The 17,493-nt window shown below is 48.9% G+C and overlaps 1 protein-coding gene across 1 annotated transcript; it reads left to right on the top strand.

Moving 5' to 3' along the window:
• Positions 1–7,692: 7,692 nt before the first annotated feature.
• LOC310923018 (CD40 ligand-like) lies at positions 7,693–14,274 on the top strand. The gene is made up of 6 exons (XM_083884072.1): positions 7,693–7,904; positions 9,692–9,829; positions 11,033–11,075; positions 11,373–11,429; positions 11,700–11,762; positions 13,615–14,274. Exons 1-6 carry the CDS (start codon positions 7,749–7,751, stop codon positions 13,980–13,982), a joined length of 825 nt encoding a protein of 274 aa, XP_083740198.1. The 5' UTR covers positions 7,693–7,748; the 3' UTR covers positions 13,983–14,274.
• Positions 14,275–17,493: the final 3,219 nt, after the last annotated feature.

The raw sequence follows: 17,493 nt of genomic DNA, 5'->3' as shown, positions 1-17,493 counted from the left end.
TATTCAGCCCACAGTCAGGAGTTCCTCGAAAAGGGGAACATCCACTTCTATGTGGGGGTTGTATATATTCCTTTGTTCATAAGCAGAACCAGCTAAGCAAGGTCAGTGCTCAGCCCAAACCAGGCTTTGCACTCCCTCTGGTCGTGGTGTCAGGGCTGCCAGGCTCACCTGGGGCTGTCACCCACTCTTCCCTGCTGTGTCTGCCAGTGTTTGGTCTGAGGACACGCTGAGCCAGCCCTTCTCCCATGGACTGTAAGGAAAGCCATTGTGCACCTGGACACGACACTCACCAATCATGAGGTGCTGCTTCCTTGCAAAGGAAAACTACACCTGAGGTCTCTTCAGACAGAGGAATTCCTGAAGCATAAGTGCTTTATGAAAACTAGACTTCCTCTTTTCTTTAAGCAGGTCTTGTCCCTGGCATCAGCACAAAGGACTGGTTTTGTCAGGAGCAGCTTTTGCAGCTTTACTTTGCTCTTTTCCCCACAAAGCCCTTTGTCTGCACCTGAACTGTGACCTCATCCCTGGGCCACTGGGCAGGTGAGGCAGCATGTGAGGAAGAGTGCAGGGCTTCTCTGGCATCTCCTGTGGCATCACATCCCAGCGTGGAGTCCCTTCATTTTTAGCTGCAATTTTCCAGGTGGCTGGGTGAGGCAGAGATGGAGGTATGGATGGGGCAGGGAGAGGAGCTGGAGGAATCAGTAGATGGCAGAGTTGTTCTCTGCTCTCTGCTGTTCCTCTCACAGGTTCACAGGGGTTTTGTGGTGCATTTATTACCAAGATGCCCCAAGGCTGGAGATATTCTGCCTGGCTGAGGAGCAAGCTGGGTCTGGAGCCAGGCTGAGCATTCCCACACATCCCACCAGTGCCACAGCTGCAACAGGAGTGGAAGCATGCAGGGAAATGGCTCCATGTGATGCCAACATGACCTGCTCAGAGCACCTCAGCTTATAGCTCCAAGGCAAAATGGCTGTGTGACACCATTGCAGTGTCTATACATGCATGGAAGGCAGCACTGCTCTGCCTTTGCATTGCTTTGCAAGAGATTCAAGATTGCTTTTGCTGCCTCTGACTTTGCATCCAGTGTCTTGGTTGGGTTCCCAGCCTGAGATGGATACATGTGAATTTCAACCTGAGCACAGATCCCTGCTGCCCTAGCACTGCCTTCTCCATGGGGTTGGTTAGTCCTGGGGTTGGTTAGCAGCTTGGATTTCCTCCCCTGAGCTCTCAGGTCAGAGCAGTGTTCCTTGTCTGCTCCTTGCACCTTTGGCTGCTCACTCTGCTTGGCTCCTCTCCTGCCACTGACAGCAGTGTCACTCACTCTTGCTCACCTTGGGGCTCTGTGTGGCCCCAACGGGATCCTAGTTATCTGGAGATTAGACCACAAGCCCCCATGGCATCCAAAGATTGATGAGGAGAGTGGAGAAATGACAGCTGTCAAAGGGGATGAGTAAAGAGCCACAGATGTGACTCCCATCGTGGTGAAGAAAGCCCTATGATGAGAGCCCTGTGGAGCTCAATGTGTAAAAGGTTTGGGGAAAGATGAGTAATTTTAATTAAATATTGCCTTGGCATGGGAATTGTGGTGTGACGGAAGAAGAAACAGGCAAAAGATTGAACTAGTGGCTGCAAATCTGCCTCGGGATATTGCTCATGTCTTGATAATTTCCAGTCAGGATCTAGATGATTTGCTGCAGGGTGTGTTGCTGTGCAGCTGCAAACGAATAACCAGGCATGGTCAGCCTAGGACTAGCCATGGTGAGGGCTCACTGGAAACCTCTACCTATGGAGACAGGGTAAGGAGAGAAAGGCTGAGTAGAATGACAGCTGGTTGAGGTTGTGTCTTACCCATCTCCCATGACACAAACCTACACAAAATTCTCGTGAACCCATCCATCCCAGCACTGTACATCTCCTCCTGGACTTTGTGAGAGCTGTGAAACTGTCTATGGGGCACAAAGCTTTCAACCATTGCCATGTCCCAGCCGGTGGTCAGGGATCCTTTTGGGGTGGTGGGAGCTGAGGTGGCTCTGCTGTGGCAAGGCTGGATAGTGCCAAGTTTGTTTGTGGAGCCGAGCAAGTGCTTGGAGCCAGCTGCAGTCGTGACTGACAGGGACTAAATTCCACAGCGGGGAGAGAACAGCAGAATCCTCCCTCTCTTCTCGAGGCTTTAATTTGTTTGTGTGTCCCACACGGATGCTGAACGGACAGCCTTGTCTGCCTTTTGTCTCAACGGGGCAGGCAGAGAGGAAGAAGAGATACAAAGATGATGTAGGACCCTCCCCACCTACCCATCGCGTCGCGCCGTGGGAGGCAGAGGTGGCACCGCCAGCCCTGCAGCCTCCCCAGGTTTTGCTTTCCCCCACTCCTCCCTTCTCCTTTCACAATGTGAAAAGGCAGAGCCTCGTCGGGGCGTTTCACTGCGGTTTTGATGGGCACAGGCCTCTGCACCTCGTGCAGAGAGAGCAGTTTTCAACACTTGACCGACATTAGAGGGAGGCATGGGATGTTCTGTTGCCTTCTGCCCTGACTCAGACAAGAGGGGCTTGCTTGGCAGGGCCGGGGCCGTGGTCCTCCCCACACTGGGCTCTATTTTTAGAAAGCTGGGAAAAGTAGGTGCAGCCTTCACAGCAAGAAGTTTCTAGTGCCATTTGTGGTTTTGCAGCTACAGCAAAGCTCAGCATCAGCAGTTTTGAGGTCAGGTGCTCTCTGTGGCTCAGCACAGCAAGGCTGGCATTGTCACCCAGATGTGGCATGAAAGCCACATGCCCTTTGAGGCCCTCCATCCTCTGTGGGGTCACTGGGGCTTGTTTCTTTGCTGTTTCCTGCTCTCCACCCACCACAGCCCCCTGGGGAAAAGGCTGGCTCAGGATGCAAATGCGGATTGTACGGAAAGGCAAGGAGCTGAGGGGGTAAGGAGGGAAGTGGCACAGGGGGAAGTGACCCTTGGAACAAGGCTGCTTAGAGGGGCAGCAGCACCCCAGTGCCACCCCCTGTTGCTCTTTTTCTATTGTGCTTTGTTAGTCTGGAGGGTGGCAGAGAAGATGTCTATAGGGGCAGATGTCTGCTCACATCTGCAGGTAAAATGCAGTGGAGATGACACTGTACATCTGATCTGATCTGCCTGCTGGGACCACCCGTGTTCACATCTGCTGGAGCTTGGAACTTCTGCTCATCTCCACATGGGCTTCTCCATGGCTGAGCTGAGGCTGCAGCCTGCAATTGCCACCATGGCAGCTACAACTAGCATATTCTGCTTTTCTTTTCCACAAGGGGATATGACTTTCACAAGCAGTGACATGTTTTTCTCTCCCTGAAACTGCTTTTTGCTGCTCTGGACTCTAAGAATTTTCTCTTATTCGTATTGAGGTAGATAATGAACAGAAACCGCAATGCAACCTTTCCTTCTCCGGATGCTGGTGATGTTTTCCGCCACTCTCTGGCTATTTCTGTTCCCTATTCTTCTCTGATGACAGGGTTGTCCTGGAGACATGAGAGATACAGGAGAGTGAAAAATCTAAAGAAGTGAAAAAGCAAGTGACAGAAAGTTCAAATTGCCCTTTTGCCCCTGGCCCTGGGCTGAAGGGACTTAATTTAGGTTTCTCTCATAGATTCTTTTTTGCATCCCTCCCACGGCATTGCAGGCAAACTCTTTTTCTGACTCAGAATAAAATCTTCTTTTTGAGTGTATTGTTCTTAGCATTGTACAACACCCAGCTTTTGTTAATTGTAAATACCGTGTGGGGCAAGCAACACATTTTAAAAAGCTAGTCAAGAAATCACAGTGGGCATCAAAAAAAAACCCAAAAAATCACTCTCTTCACATAGCTTTCACCTTGCTGCCTGCAGAGATGCTCCCAGCCTTTGAGAGATCACAGGGGTAGGCAACCGGATATTTTCTCTGTAAACAAAACTCAGAACCCTGAGTACAAATGGAGACAATTTGCTGATCAGCGGAAATACCACAACTAGGGCAACAGGAATGCAAGCAATGGATCACATTTTCCCCTTGTCTCACCCAGGGGTTGTCTGGCTGGAGGAACTGTGCCAGTTTGGGTTCACAAGTGGGTGGGCATGGTTACGTTCAGAGAGTTGGTGGGAGGTGAAAGAAAACCCAGTTGGTTTCTTGGTGATGGGCTTGTCATTGGGTGAAGATGTGGCTTCGTCTTCCTTGGGATTATCCCATGAAAGCAGACTCTTCCTTCTGGTGTTGGGTCCTCTCTGGATCATGCCACACCTTCCCTAAGACTGTGTTTCCCAGTCTGCTATGCTTCCCAATGTTCCTACAACAGCCAAAGAGTCAGGAATCTTCATCGCCCCCATCCCTACTATCCATGTGAGCTGGCAACAGAGCATGTCCAAAGGGGCCAATGAGTCCACATAGGCTGCAGCAGGTCCCTGAGTTGCCTGGCCCTTAACAGCAAAGGTGCCAGAATGGTTCACTGGGGGTCTGCCTGCCACAGAGCTTGGTCAGCTCCCACTGTCCAATCCAACACTGCTGGCAGAGCAGCCATGGTGGTCCAGGTGAGCCAGAGCAGCCTCAGGACCAGGTGCTGCAGAGTGGACAGCTCCTGAGGGTTGCTCCCTGCCAGCTGCAGCAGCAAGGGGCTGCATTGCTGGTGTGGAGCAACGGTTTCCTGAAGAGGACCTGCTGCTGCTGAACCTCTGCCAGGATCCTCACTGTCATATTTTCCACCTGGTTTCTCCTATCAGGGTGCTGCTGAGGAGGAGCTCAGTTTCCTGGTTTGAAGTGCAAGCTGGCCAACTGGTGATGTTTTGCACTGGGTACCCAAAACTGGAGCCTTTCCCCATCCTCCTCACCAAATCTGTCAGCCCATCCAAGACTCCAGCCTCCTCATCAAGGTGTATGCAATGGGACCAGCAATATGCTTGGGCTTTTCAACGTTTCCTACAGGTTCTTCTCATTTCAGTGAAGCAGATGGCTTTACACAAGTATCTTTGGAAAGGTTTTGTCTACTGGAGAAAGCCAGGCCTCAGGAACAGCTGTGCAAAAACTCTCTCAACACTCAGCACTGTGGTTTCACACGTTATTGGCTGCCTCTGTCCCAACACATTTGGGAACAGTATTAAGTGATGACTTGGCATGTAATTTAGTTTCACATGTAGTGACTTCCCCCAGACGTGTTAAATTTAGAGGAAACTCTAAATTAGAGTCCTGGAAAATGCTGGTGACTGTGATGGGGTAAGGCAAAGCATGAAGACTTTGGGGAGCTGGGGCTGCTCCCCACTTTGGCCTTGTGGCCTTCAGCTGTCTGGGGCATTTTTGGGAATTTTCAAATGTCTTTCTGCCTGTGGAAAACTTGCCATGGTAGGGACAATATGCAGGAGCCTGATGTCAGCCCAGATGCATGAGAAGGGTCCAGGCTTGGCCTTTCCAAAGATTATGGCAATTTTAAGAGAAAAAGAAGTAAAATCAGTCACTTGGCAGTGGCCCCAGGCCATGTGTGGGCTTGGTCCTCTGCACAGCAGAGCTGCAAGCCTAAGGGACTGTGTCCAAAGCTCAGTGATGCTGAGGAGACCCTCTTTGGGGACACAACTAATGTATCCCCAGCACTGTTTGGGTCACCTTGGTGCTACTGGGAGGACACTGCTAAGGAGACTGGAAAGGCCTGGTGAGCAGCAAGGCAGCCCTTGGATGGTCAGGATGTGTGGGCAGCCCTCAGAGTACAAGCACTCAGGGGGAAGGACTCCAGCAGCTACTCTCTCCTCTAGAAGGCAAAAGTGGGGCTGACCTCGGAGCTGGCAGCCTATTCCCAAAGGATGAGCCCTACCCATCACTGCAGAGGTGTGACTGTCCTGGCAAGCTGAAGGATTTCATGACTCCAAAGCACCAGCCAGGGCCTCAGCCCTGAGCTGTCCTCTGCCCTGGTTACTCAATTGCTGCCCCCAAAGACCCTGGAGCCATCCCACACTTGTAATAGGGATGTTATACTTTGTAGCACAGTGATCTGCTAAGGTCAAACCCTGATTCAGTTGCAGAGATGTTTGTGCTTTGTTATCAGCATTTGCATTTGCAGCTCACAGCACCTTAACCACACAGGCAGGATGCAGGAGAGAAGGCAGATAGCAAAAACAGATGCTGGACTCCATCTTGCAGTGCTCTAAGCAGCCCCAAAAGGCACTGTGTACCCTCCTCTCCTAGGGCTGCTGGCAAGCAGGACATGTTCCCTACCCTCCTGCCTTGGCAGGATCCAACCCTGTATTGGCTGTGTGTGTCACCCTGATTTTTCAGCCTTCTGATTGTTTCTCATTCTACTGGAGCTTTCTCATGCATTGTAAAATAAACAAAAACTGATGTTTAGTAAATAATATATTCTAGGGGGAAGAACAAATTGATGAACTTCTAAGTTGATCACTGGGATCAGAGAGTTGTTTCTCTCGTCCCCCAATCTTCGACCAAATCCCAAAGACTATATAGTCAAGATCCCAAAATAAACCTCCCTTTTTTCCTCATCTCACATTCTGACAGGTGAGTGTGACCCTTTTCATGTCCTCTTGCAACACTGTGTGCACATCTGATAAGGACATCTCCTCTAGCACATGACATCCAAAACAACTCTATGATGAAGCCTTCAAACCAGCGCCCAGCCCTCTCCCAACATATTCTTGCAGCCCCCCTCCTCTGCATCCCAACAATCCCCCAAATTCATTCTCTTTACATGGAGAAAATGAGGTCTGCCCCCTGTTGGAAACAATGAGGACCCCCTGGTATTTACTGTATATTATTTTAGCAGTGTTACATGTACTCATGAATGTTGGACTGCTTAAGAGCTGGGGGGCAGGACCTCACCTCCCTGCAGCCACCTTGAGAGGGGTCAGAATGTAGAGGGGGCATGGGTTCCTCAAAGTTGTTTGGCAGTGACGCTGGGAGATCAGAAGCTGGCAGGAATACCTGGTATCCCCAACCGCCATTTTCATGCCAATGTACATAGATACAGGTAACAGGGATGAGATGGCTTGTGCCCTTCGGTACAGGGTGAGCATCTCACTAAGGTATGAAGAAAGCTGCTTAAAACTTGTTTCTCCAAACTGATGGCCAAGCACCACGGCCAAAGTCCCACTGTCTGCTGAGGAACATGAAAGCTGTGCCCACAGCTGTGTCTGTACAGATGATCCTTTCTCCCAGATCATCCAGCCTACCCAGACAGAGACATCATCCATAGAGAGCACAAGGGAAAGCAGAAACCCACACAACCCACCTGCCTCCACCAAGCATCTTCACTGCAGAAATCATCTTTCTCTTAGAGGAAATAAAAAGCAAAAAAAAAATTCTTCCCCTTTTGAGAAACAACCAAATTCTGAGTGCTTCCCAGCCTCTGGCAGCCCACAGTACTGCTCAGCAGCTCTGTGCTTGTATTCAGTCTTCATTTCTTTTGAGGCAACTTGCCACAAAACTTTCATCCACAGCAGTAAAAAAAAAAACCCACCAGGGAATATTTTGGAACGATTCAAGGGCAAGTATAAATATATGAAATAAGAACCTCTCTCTGTTTCTGGTAGAGCAGTAGGGAAAAGTATGGAAGTGCAACAGATAAGAAAGTCTAAGAAACTTTTTTGTTGTTGTTGTGGGAGATAGTAGTGAACAAACCTACCCACTACGAAGAGCTTTTTCCAGGAAGTGTAGGTTGCTATAGCCTGTATCCCCTGAGCAGTGGGCGCTCGCACAACAGTTCTCATGCTACTTGCAAGCAGCACATTTGGAGGAGCCACAGCAGCGTGTACAGAGGATGAACGAACCCTATGGCCCTGAGGCATCCCGTCCCATCAACAGCACGTCTTCTGGCATCATGAAAATGTTCATGGGCTTCCTCGCTATATTTATTGTAGTGCAGACCATTGGGACCGTGCTCTTCTGTTTGTATCTTCATATGAAGATGGATAAGGTAAGTGGAGAGAGAAGGTTGTCTCTGTCTCTGCTGGATTGCTGGCATGGTTTGACTCTGGTGAGATCTGCTCACCAAGAGGATGAACATGGTGGAGAATGGTGCTGACCATTGAATAGAGGTAGCAGTATCATTTATCACACCCATGTTCTCATTTCTGCTTTAAATTGCCACAAAGATGTATGCAGGAGAAGAGGTCTATTCCCCTTGCTAACAAAAAGAGAATGAGCAATCAAGAAGTGACATTAAGAGTAAACGTGGCTGCTGATGGCTAGTCTGTGGATGAGAGGATGTGGTTCAGACATGCAAGTGGCTATTTTAGGCTCAGTGGTGGGTTTTCTGGTTTTGTAGCACTTATTAACACTATGACACTAATTGAGAGGATGAAAGGTCCAGAAATGAAATTTTCTTTAGTGTTTCAGTGATTTTACAAACATCTACCTTCAGATGTTGTCTTTCAGTTTAGGAAAGAAAAGACTGGACCTTAGTACTTTCAGTTTTTGAAGGTACATGGTACTAGCGATCCTGCCCCATACTTGGGACAATATTTACAAAAAAGTTAAAGTCTGGAAAGCTGATTTTGAGGTTGGTATGGATACAGCTGCACTGCATGATGGCTAAAATCACCAATCTAAAGCTACTTTCCTTCAAGCCAGAAATGACTGCCAGCTAAAGAAATATGTGCCTAAAATCCAGAATGCATTTTTCTTACCAGATACATTGATACGGTGGATGTTACTGATTTTCACATGTGTTGTTTCAACTTAAATTGAAATTCAAGTGTGTGGTTTCTGATCTACAAAGATGGAGAGCAATGTTGAGCTTAGCGGGGCTTAAATATCAGAGGGCTGAAAGGGAACTTCATGGCATGGAGGTTACAGACTGTCCTGTAGGTATGTGTAGAGGGTCTCTGGCAGAGAGAATGTGAGTGCAAGGGACATGGCTGAGGATCAGAGGCAGCTGAAATGCAGTCACAGGTGGCAAGAGGATTTCAGTTGCCCTCAGAGCTTGTGTCAGGGCTTCAAATCTGACCCTCCACATCCTAGTGCTGCCTGTACTGAGCTCTCTGTGTGTCCTCATGTCCAGCTGCACTTTCTCTTTACCATTTAACTGAATGTTAAGTTTTTACATAGAACAAAAAAACGGCAAAAAGCCAAACAGGTGTAAATTTAAAAATCAGTATTTGGATGCATTTAATTATATTCTTATTGGCTTTCTGATTATTATTATTATTTTTAATCTGAAGGTCTTGGCACAATTCAGCACCAACCCATATGTTGTTTTGTTTTGCTGGCAATGCTTTTAGTCAATAAGTGACCATAAAAAACTTAGAGCCCCTCTGTGAGGACAGGTCAGTGAGGGGCTGAGTGAACATCCCAGCTGCTTCCTGGGGCTGTTGGGGAAGGAGCTGAAAAGTCCAACCCCTGAGCCACCCACTGAGATTTCTGTGCCTTTAGGAAAAGTCAGACATGGACATTTAAATTAATGATCAAGGTGATAGAAAATAGATCCTGAGCAATATTCCTCTCAGATAGCATTGTCAGTCAGGGTGAGCTCCATGGGTTCAGTTCCCAGTGGATGAGGGCACAGATGCTGTGCTGAGTGTCTGGTGGGAACTCTTGCAGCCCACAGTTTGTCTACCCACCTCATCCCAGTGCTGAACATCCAACCCTGAGCTGCCCAGGCTGCATTTATTGCTGGCAGGAATGCTGCATGGCTCTGCTGCCTGATGTTGCAGGTTTCCTACTAACATTCTATGGACCCTTCCTTCTCTCCCCTGTTGGCAGATGGAAGAGGTGTTGAGCTTAAATGAAGATTACATCTTCTTGAAGAAAGTACAGAAGTGTCAGACAGCAGAAGGTCAGAAGTCAACATTATTGGACTGTGAAAAAATTATAAAGAGCTTCCAGAACATCCAGAGCAAGGTACAGGGTGTTCAGTGGATAAAGATCCTGCTGAAGGGGAATAGGGGCTCCCAGTCACACACAGAGATTCACCTCAGGCTTTTTTTTTCTAACCATGGGTGCCCTTTACTTTAGGGCTGTGTAGCACATGCCCTTTTTATACTGTATTGTTTTTACACTATATTGATATCATTGAAAAACTTAATTGATTTTTTTCCTAAAATGCTCTTGATCAGAGCACATCCAGCTGCAACATGCCATGCTGCATGGTATGGTTGGAGCTTGTGGGTGGGATGGAACTGCAGCTACCTTCTCTCTGCTCCCTGATTCTGGTCTGAAAATAATAGATTTTCTGCTGTCTGGCACCTAGCTCCAGTCCTGTGCTGGGTGGCTGTGGGGGTGCTCATCTCACCTGCCACTGTGAAGTCTTTTCTGCCCACTTTGCCCAGGCGTCAATGACAGTGCAAGGCTTGGGCCAGGAAACAGAGCTCCTGCCAACCAGTGAGGAGGAGCATGAGGGTGCTGTGCAAATTGCCACCCCATGGACTCAGGGATGGCATCTCTAGTTGGAGCAGTGGCTCCTCACATTTGGTGCAGAAGAACCAATTTGCATTGCAGGATCTTCCTGGAGTGTCTGAGGGATGCCCAGGCAGGGATGAGGTGCTCTTGTCCTGCTCAACCCTGAATTCACTGCTTAAGAGTGACTGTGCTGGCCAGAGTAGACAGGAGAGGAACATTACTTCCTCATTGTCACTGCCTGATGACAACAAACTTGCCTCAGCTAAACCTTCAGGTTTGCAACAGTACCCAACAGACCACCAAAAATTATGTCTGAGGTAGGCCATCCTCAGCAGTCTTGAAAACCCCAACTGCAGGGCAGGGATGTACATTGGTCGCACTTGCAGCATGGCTCTCCCACATGAAAAGGAGGTTTTTCTTGTTTATCTTATTGTTCTCAATAAGCTTTACCCATCATTTTAATTGAAAAAAAACTAAGACCATAAACCCTAAAAAATCCCTGCTACAAACAGCCCATGGTCATGTGTGAAGCTGGGGAAGGTACAAGAGGGGCTCTCTGGCTTTGGATATCCTCTGTCAAGAGCTGATGGGGCTGTTGGAGCTGAATATCAGCAACCCCAGCAGTGACCAGAGCATCTTTCATATAGAAGATTTCAAAATCATTGATTTTGAAAAAAACTCCATGTATTTTTGTTGTTGTAACAGGACAGACCCCTCAAGGAGCAGCCCAAGTTTGATATGCAGAGAGGTGAGTTTCATGGTGTAACCAGTGCACTCATGGCTGCTGGGGCAGGAGGAGTTCCTTGGCCTGGGAAGGGGTTTCCTTTAACAGCCCAGTAGTTTCTTAGGGCATGGTGTGGAGGCAGAGGATGGGTTGGGGTTTGGAGCATCTCCCAGCAGGTCGGGCTGAACTCAGTGTGGGCTGGCAGAGGGGAACTGGGCATGGCTGTCTCCCCAGGGCAGGCAGTTCTGAGTGCTAGAATAGACAGTCTGAAGTTGTTGAAATTGAATCTAAAATTAAATTTGTGGTCCTTTTACATCACAGGTCCTGAGCACCATGAGCATCCCCATTTGATGCACAAGAATGAGACATCTGTGGCAGGTGAGGTGTGGGCTCATCCAATGGCAGGTAAGGTGTCACCATCTCCTCCTCAGGCTTTATTCATCAGAGGTTCACCTCAGAGGCACCTGCAGATCTTTGCTGAGTGGAGGCCACGTCCTGCCTCACTCAGGGTTAGAGGTGGAATCTGGAGATGATGTCTTGGCCTGTAGAGAAACATTAAGGGCGGGAGGTGCTGCAGTTGCTGGAGAGGAGCACGGGGGAAACGGTGGGTGCTAAGGCATCAGTAACACTGGCCTTTCTAAATTGCAGCAGAGAAGAAGGAGCCAATTGCAGTTCACCTGGCAGGTCAGCAGAGCAACAAGGCCGGCTCAGGTAAGACAGACTCACTCCATCCTACCTCGACCAGGGAGCCAGAGGAACACAGCAGTGTGCATTCCCAGTCCAGCCATGTGGCTCTCTAAGGGCAGAGACAGGAACAGAACAACTCCAACATGAAAGCATGTCCCCAAAACACAACAAACTTCCCAAAGATCACATCGCCACGTGCATCTGTTCCACGTAGGGTTCGCACATCCCAGCTGTCCTCAGTAGCCCTGTGTGTGCCTTCCTAGGAATGCACCACAGGGGCTTAATCTTTCCAGAGTTTTTTATGAGTGGAAAACTTTTTATATTTAAGGAAAACAACCTTTTCTTTTGTTCTTGAAATGGATTTTTTTCTCTCCTGGCCATCTTTTGCTGAGGTGGCTGCTGCAGGAGGGCTCTGCTCACATTTGCATTTGCTGATTTAATCCTCTTTTCACCCATAGCAACTCTGGTAGCAATATGGGCTGGCTGAGGACTTCACAATTGCAACCTAGGGCTCCAAACTGATTTGATCAAGTTGCAATTATTCTAAGCCATGGCCACATTAGATTTGGGAAATATATCTGAGTCCTTTTGCATTTCTGCATCCCACTGTACTGACCATGGCTGCTCTCGCTGCTCTGTCCCCCAGGGTAGATTTAGCTGAGGGACTTCCCACAACAGCAAGGAGTATGAGCTTGCAAGGTCAATCACTCCATCTGGCAAGGATTTCACAATCTGAGCACTTTTGAATTAATTCTGGAGTAACTGACAGTAACCGGCAACTGCTCTTTCCATCTCTGACGCAGTATTTCACCCAGAGCTCAGTCAACCTGTGGAAAGCTTAGTGTAAGATAACATCAAAGAAGTGAGAAACGCTGTATTTTAAAACTCCGTGCTCAAGCAGTTGTTGAGCCTATAAAGCAGGATCTAGAGAGCAGTATTTGCTTGGAGCTCAACTCTGTGTGGGGAAACATCCCTGTGGGATACTTGGTCAAGGCCCATGGGCTGCATGGCTTCCCCAGGACTACCCATGGCGCACTGTCTCTGGGCTGGAGCAGTTGAACCCATTATTCCCCTTGGAGCAGAGTTGCTCCCCGTGGCTGCTCTTCTAGATGTCTCTGTAGGCTGGGAAAGGCAGAGGACAAATTCCAGAGGTCATAGCAGAGCTCAGCCCCTCCAGACATGGATTCCAAGTCTCTGTATCGGCTTATCTGCACCAACTACATGAGCTACCCTGATGGCACCATAAGTGTCCCAAAATCCATGGCAGCACCTGATCTGCATGGGCCATGGCCCTGGCAATGGGAAGCAGCACTCACTGTGCTAAGCCCTTACAGCTCTGCAACTGTGCAATGTTAATTTCTCTCCCTTGATAAAGTCTCACCAGAGGCCAGGAGGATGAAGGACTCTGAAGGAAAGGCAGCCCCCAGCAGGGAAAAACTGGGATGGGAGGCTCTGAAAAGCAGAGTTGCAGCATATTTTGTTAATGTTCTGAGGGCTTGGAGAGAGTCCTACTGAAGTCCATGGAGGCAGCAAATAGAAGTGACACAATGTTTGGTCTGCTGTGGTAAACACAGGCAATCTTCCTCCTTAAGCACTTCCACCTGGCTGGATGAAGGAAGCTAAATGTTCCTCCACTCTCATATCGGGTCAAGGCTGACAAAGCCAGAGATCAGCAACATGGGTTAAACCTGCTCTAGCCCTGGGGAAGGGTCCCTGCTCCCTTGGGCTGGGCATGTGTCCGGGGCTGGCTACCCCACTAACTGCACCCCACAGACAGACACTTTGAGGCCAGGTGTCTGTGAGTGTCCCCCCAAATCAGCCTGCCAAACTGGAAGTCTCCTTCTCTGAGCTCACCTGCCATGCTCTCTCTCTACAGTGCTGGAGTGGAAGGAGACCATGTATGGCCCCACAAACAGCTTGATTTCCAACAAGGAGGGGAAACTGAAGGTGGAGGAAGCAGGGCTCTACTACATCTACTGCCAAGTCAGCTTCTGCACAGTGAAAGAGTCTACAGCACCCTTCACCCTCTATATTTATTTGCATATCCCTAAGGAGGTGGACCGGGTCTTGCTGAAAGGACAAAAGACATACAACACCTCAAAGTCCAACTGTGGACTTCAATCCATTCGTGTGGGAGGTGTCTTCAACCTCCGGGAAGATGACATGGTTTTTGTCAATGTGACAGACTCCACAAAAGTGAATTATAACCATGGCAATACCTACTTTGGCATCTTCAAGCTGTAGTGAGCAAAGAGCTGTCCTGAGCTGGGAATCCAGTCCAGCTTTCTCGAGCAAAGTGCCTTTCCCTTTTCCCCTTATTTATGTTCCTCTGTCTCTCTGTTTTTCTTGTTTCTTAATTTGTATATTTTGTTATTTATTAATGAGGGCCAAGGGGCCCTGAGAACTCAAAGGGAACAAAGTTTGAAGCTGTTATTGTTAGCTCTCAGAATTTTTTCTTTTGCAACCAGTGATTTGGTACACGCTTGGTGTTGTATGTCTAGGTCCACCACTTCCCACATTCCTGAAAGGGTCGATGTCCCCATTACGTCACAAGAGCTTTGTTTACCAAACTCTACCATCAGTGTTTCTTTCCTGGTAATATAGGATGGCTCAGGGCACTTCAGCCAAGCTGGGTTCATACATATCTCCAGCATTAATCTGCTTACAAACATCATTGGAAAAATTTAAAAAGGCTTAGGAACATCTCTAAAGGAATCAGGAAGCCCGGCACTGTCTTTACATGGTAGCTGCTGGTGAGGCAATGTTGCCACCCCAACTGTCTGCTGTATCTGGTGAGCCCTATTTTTTCCATTCATGTCTGTCTGTGAAAATCAACCAGGTTCCTCAGAGTGCCACTGCCTTGGCTGGGTTCATAATTGGTGGCAATCGCTCTGCACCAGAGGGGTGAGTGGTGACTGAGGGAGGACTGCAGATTTTAAGGAAGAGAGAAGGTAGGGCACTAGTGGTGGTCTGCTCTTGGTGACCTGAATCTGTTCACCAGTGTCCTCCTGCCTCTGCAGGCAGAGGAAACTTTGCCTGTGGACAGTTTCACTCCCCCGTGGAAGAGGCACTGGGCACCACCATCAAAATTGGAGCTGCATCTTCTCCTGAGACTCCTCCTACCCAAGGAGGAGGACCAGGAAAGCACAGGGGTGGCACGACCACTTCCTTCTTCCCTCCAAGGCACATGTGCAGAGCATCTTCTGGCTGTCTTCAGTGAGGACATGTCCACGGTGGCACTTTTCCTGGAGCTCCAGGAGAGCAGGACTGCGCAGGTGGGCAGGATTCCCCTTGGGCAGGGGGTACTTTGGTTTCACTGCACACTAGTGTCTTCCCAATCCTATTCTCCAGCTTGGTCTGCAGGGAAGGTGATCAGGGCACAGGGACGTTGATGCAGCATTTTAAAAAACATTTGAAGATGACACATGTGACAAGCTTGGGGTTTTTGGTTATACAAGTCACACTTAGAGTGTAAAAGTTTGGAAATAATCTTGGATGCCAACAGGTTTGCAAATGGAAGAGCTTCCAGGTTTGGGCAGTCTTCAGGCTTTATTGTGCTGAAGGCCACAGGTCTAGTCCTAACACAGTGCCCAAATTCTGCCACTGGTGGGGCAGAAGGGGCATTCTTTGCACAGCTCATTGTAGAGCTGGGTGCCCAGCACAGCTCCCTCCAAAGTCAGTAGAGCCCAGGGACTGTCTGGTTTCATGATAATTTAAGTATTTTTTGGCCATTCTCTACTATTGCATAACTTTTTTAGGGGATGGACCACTCTTATCTGACATCATGTATAAAGACTATTTATTTTACCAGACCCATCTTATATTTGTAACCAGAGAGACTGAGTGCCAGAGGACTGTCCATGGCTGTAGCTGTGTTTTGCAGCATAATTCAGTGTTCGTGGTTCCCCCTTCCATAGTGTAGGGTTTCTTCCACTGATCACCCCACAATTAATACAATTTATGAATAAAGACATAGGTGGCTCTATATGGTTTGAACACCGCTCACCCTTCTCAGCCCCAGCAGAGATTTCACAGGGTCCTGCTTGGGGTCTGGGGACCAAGAGGACAGTGGGGTGACACTGGGGGTCACACTTGGGATGACCAGTCCCAGAAGCCTCCAGGGACTGCTGTTCCACCATGCTCCTTGAGGCATGTTGAAGTGCCAGGGCCAGGGAGCACTAGGGACATTTTGGCAGGAGAAAGAAGCACTGTCTCACTGCCCTGGGAGAGCAGTGAGACACCAAGGCTGAAGGCCCCATCCAGCACAGCTGTGAAAGAGAGGGGTCGGGACCAGTTTTAATGGGATTTAGGACACCTGACTGAAAGAGGCTTATTCCTGCCTATCTTACGGTCATGGACTCTGCAGGGATGTCTCCGCTTTGGAGCAGAGGGATGGATGGAGCTTTGGAGCTGCACATACTGCGTGTGGGGCTGGGGAGCTGCTGCCTCCCACCATGCCCCGTGGTGGTATGGGTCTTACCACATCCCTGCTGCTGCTGCTGCTGAAACACAGCCAGCCCTGTGGGCCAGGCTCCTGGAGGCAGCGCTGGGCTGCCTGAAGAGCCACAAACCTCCATGGGGGAGGTGGAGGTGATCAGTCATGGTGGGAGTGTGGGTAGAAGCTACAGGAGAAACCAAAGATGGTGCAAACTGGCATTACCTGAGACAGGAGGAGAAGCTTGGAGCAAGTGGATGGGGAGGAGAGAGCTGTGAGGGGCGTGTGTGTGGCCAAAAATCTCCAGGAGTAGAAAACCTGCTTGTCATGGGCAAGGAGAAACTGTGATCAGTGCACACTTTAAAGCCTCCTGCAGCCCCCAGCCTCAATGAGCAGGAGCCCCTGCCAGAGACCTTGGGCTCAGCTGTGATCCCCAGCCCAAATGACTGAGGAGGGGTCCAGGAGCTGCAAATTGCATGGTTGAGGAAAACAATTAGAGGGAAGAGGAGAAAAAACAGTCCTTAAACAAGTCCATAAACTCTGCAGCAAGAGCAGCAGGTGCCAACTGTCACGTCCCCTGCCTGTGGGCTGCCTGACCAACCCCAGCCCCTGCCCACACTGCTGCCTTTTCTCAGGGCTTTTGTTTCTGTCCTTTGTTTCTTGACTTGCCAAAAATAGGCTGTGGGATTCAGATGTGAGGGAGCATGTGAAAGAAGATGTGATGCAATTGCTGCCATCCAGCCGTGCCCTTCTCCCCCAGCCCTGCCTTTTGCTGTAGCTGGCCCTGTTTCCTCTCCCCATGGAAAGTTTAAATATCATCAATAGATTGATTTTTCCCTTGACGTGAGGCCTCTATGTCAGTCCTCAGGCTGTGGATTTTATCATTTCCAAACTGATTTTTGATCTTTCTGAATTAAGAAGGGCTTGAGGTGGTGATGAATTTGCAGGGCACATCAGCTGGACTGGCACAGGGGGTGATGGATGAACAGTTGCAGAAACAAGCAGCAGCACGGTCATCTGCTGGGAGAGGTGTTTGTATGGTTCAATATCCACCGAACTCACACACACAGACAAAAATGTATAATATATATATATACCAGATTTCCCCAAGCCCAAATCCAACCTGGCCTAGAACATTTCCAAGGATGGGGCAGCCACAGCTTCTCTGGGCAACCTGTGTCAGGGCCTCACCACTCTCATAGAGAAGAATTTCTTTCTAATATCCCATCTAACTCTGCCATCTGGCAGTTTTGGACTTCAGTGTATTTCCATGATACACTCAAGGCTAGTATTTCTTTTTCTCCTTGTTCTTTTTCCTAC

Source organism: Zosterops lateralis (genome assembly GCF_965231275.1).
Source record: "Zosterops lateralis genome assembly, chromosome: Z".
NCBI lineage: Eukaryota > Metazoa > Chordata > Aves > Passeriformes > Zosteropidae > Zosterops > Zosterops lateralis.
Note: the sequence above shows the minus strand (reverse complement) of the source record. Positions and strands in the feature narration are given on the sequence as shown.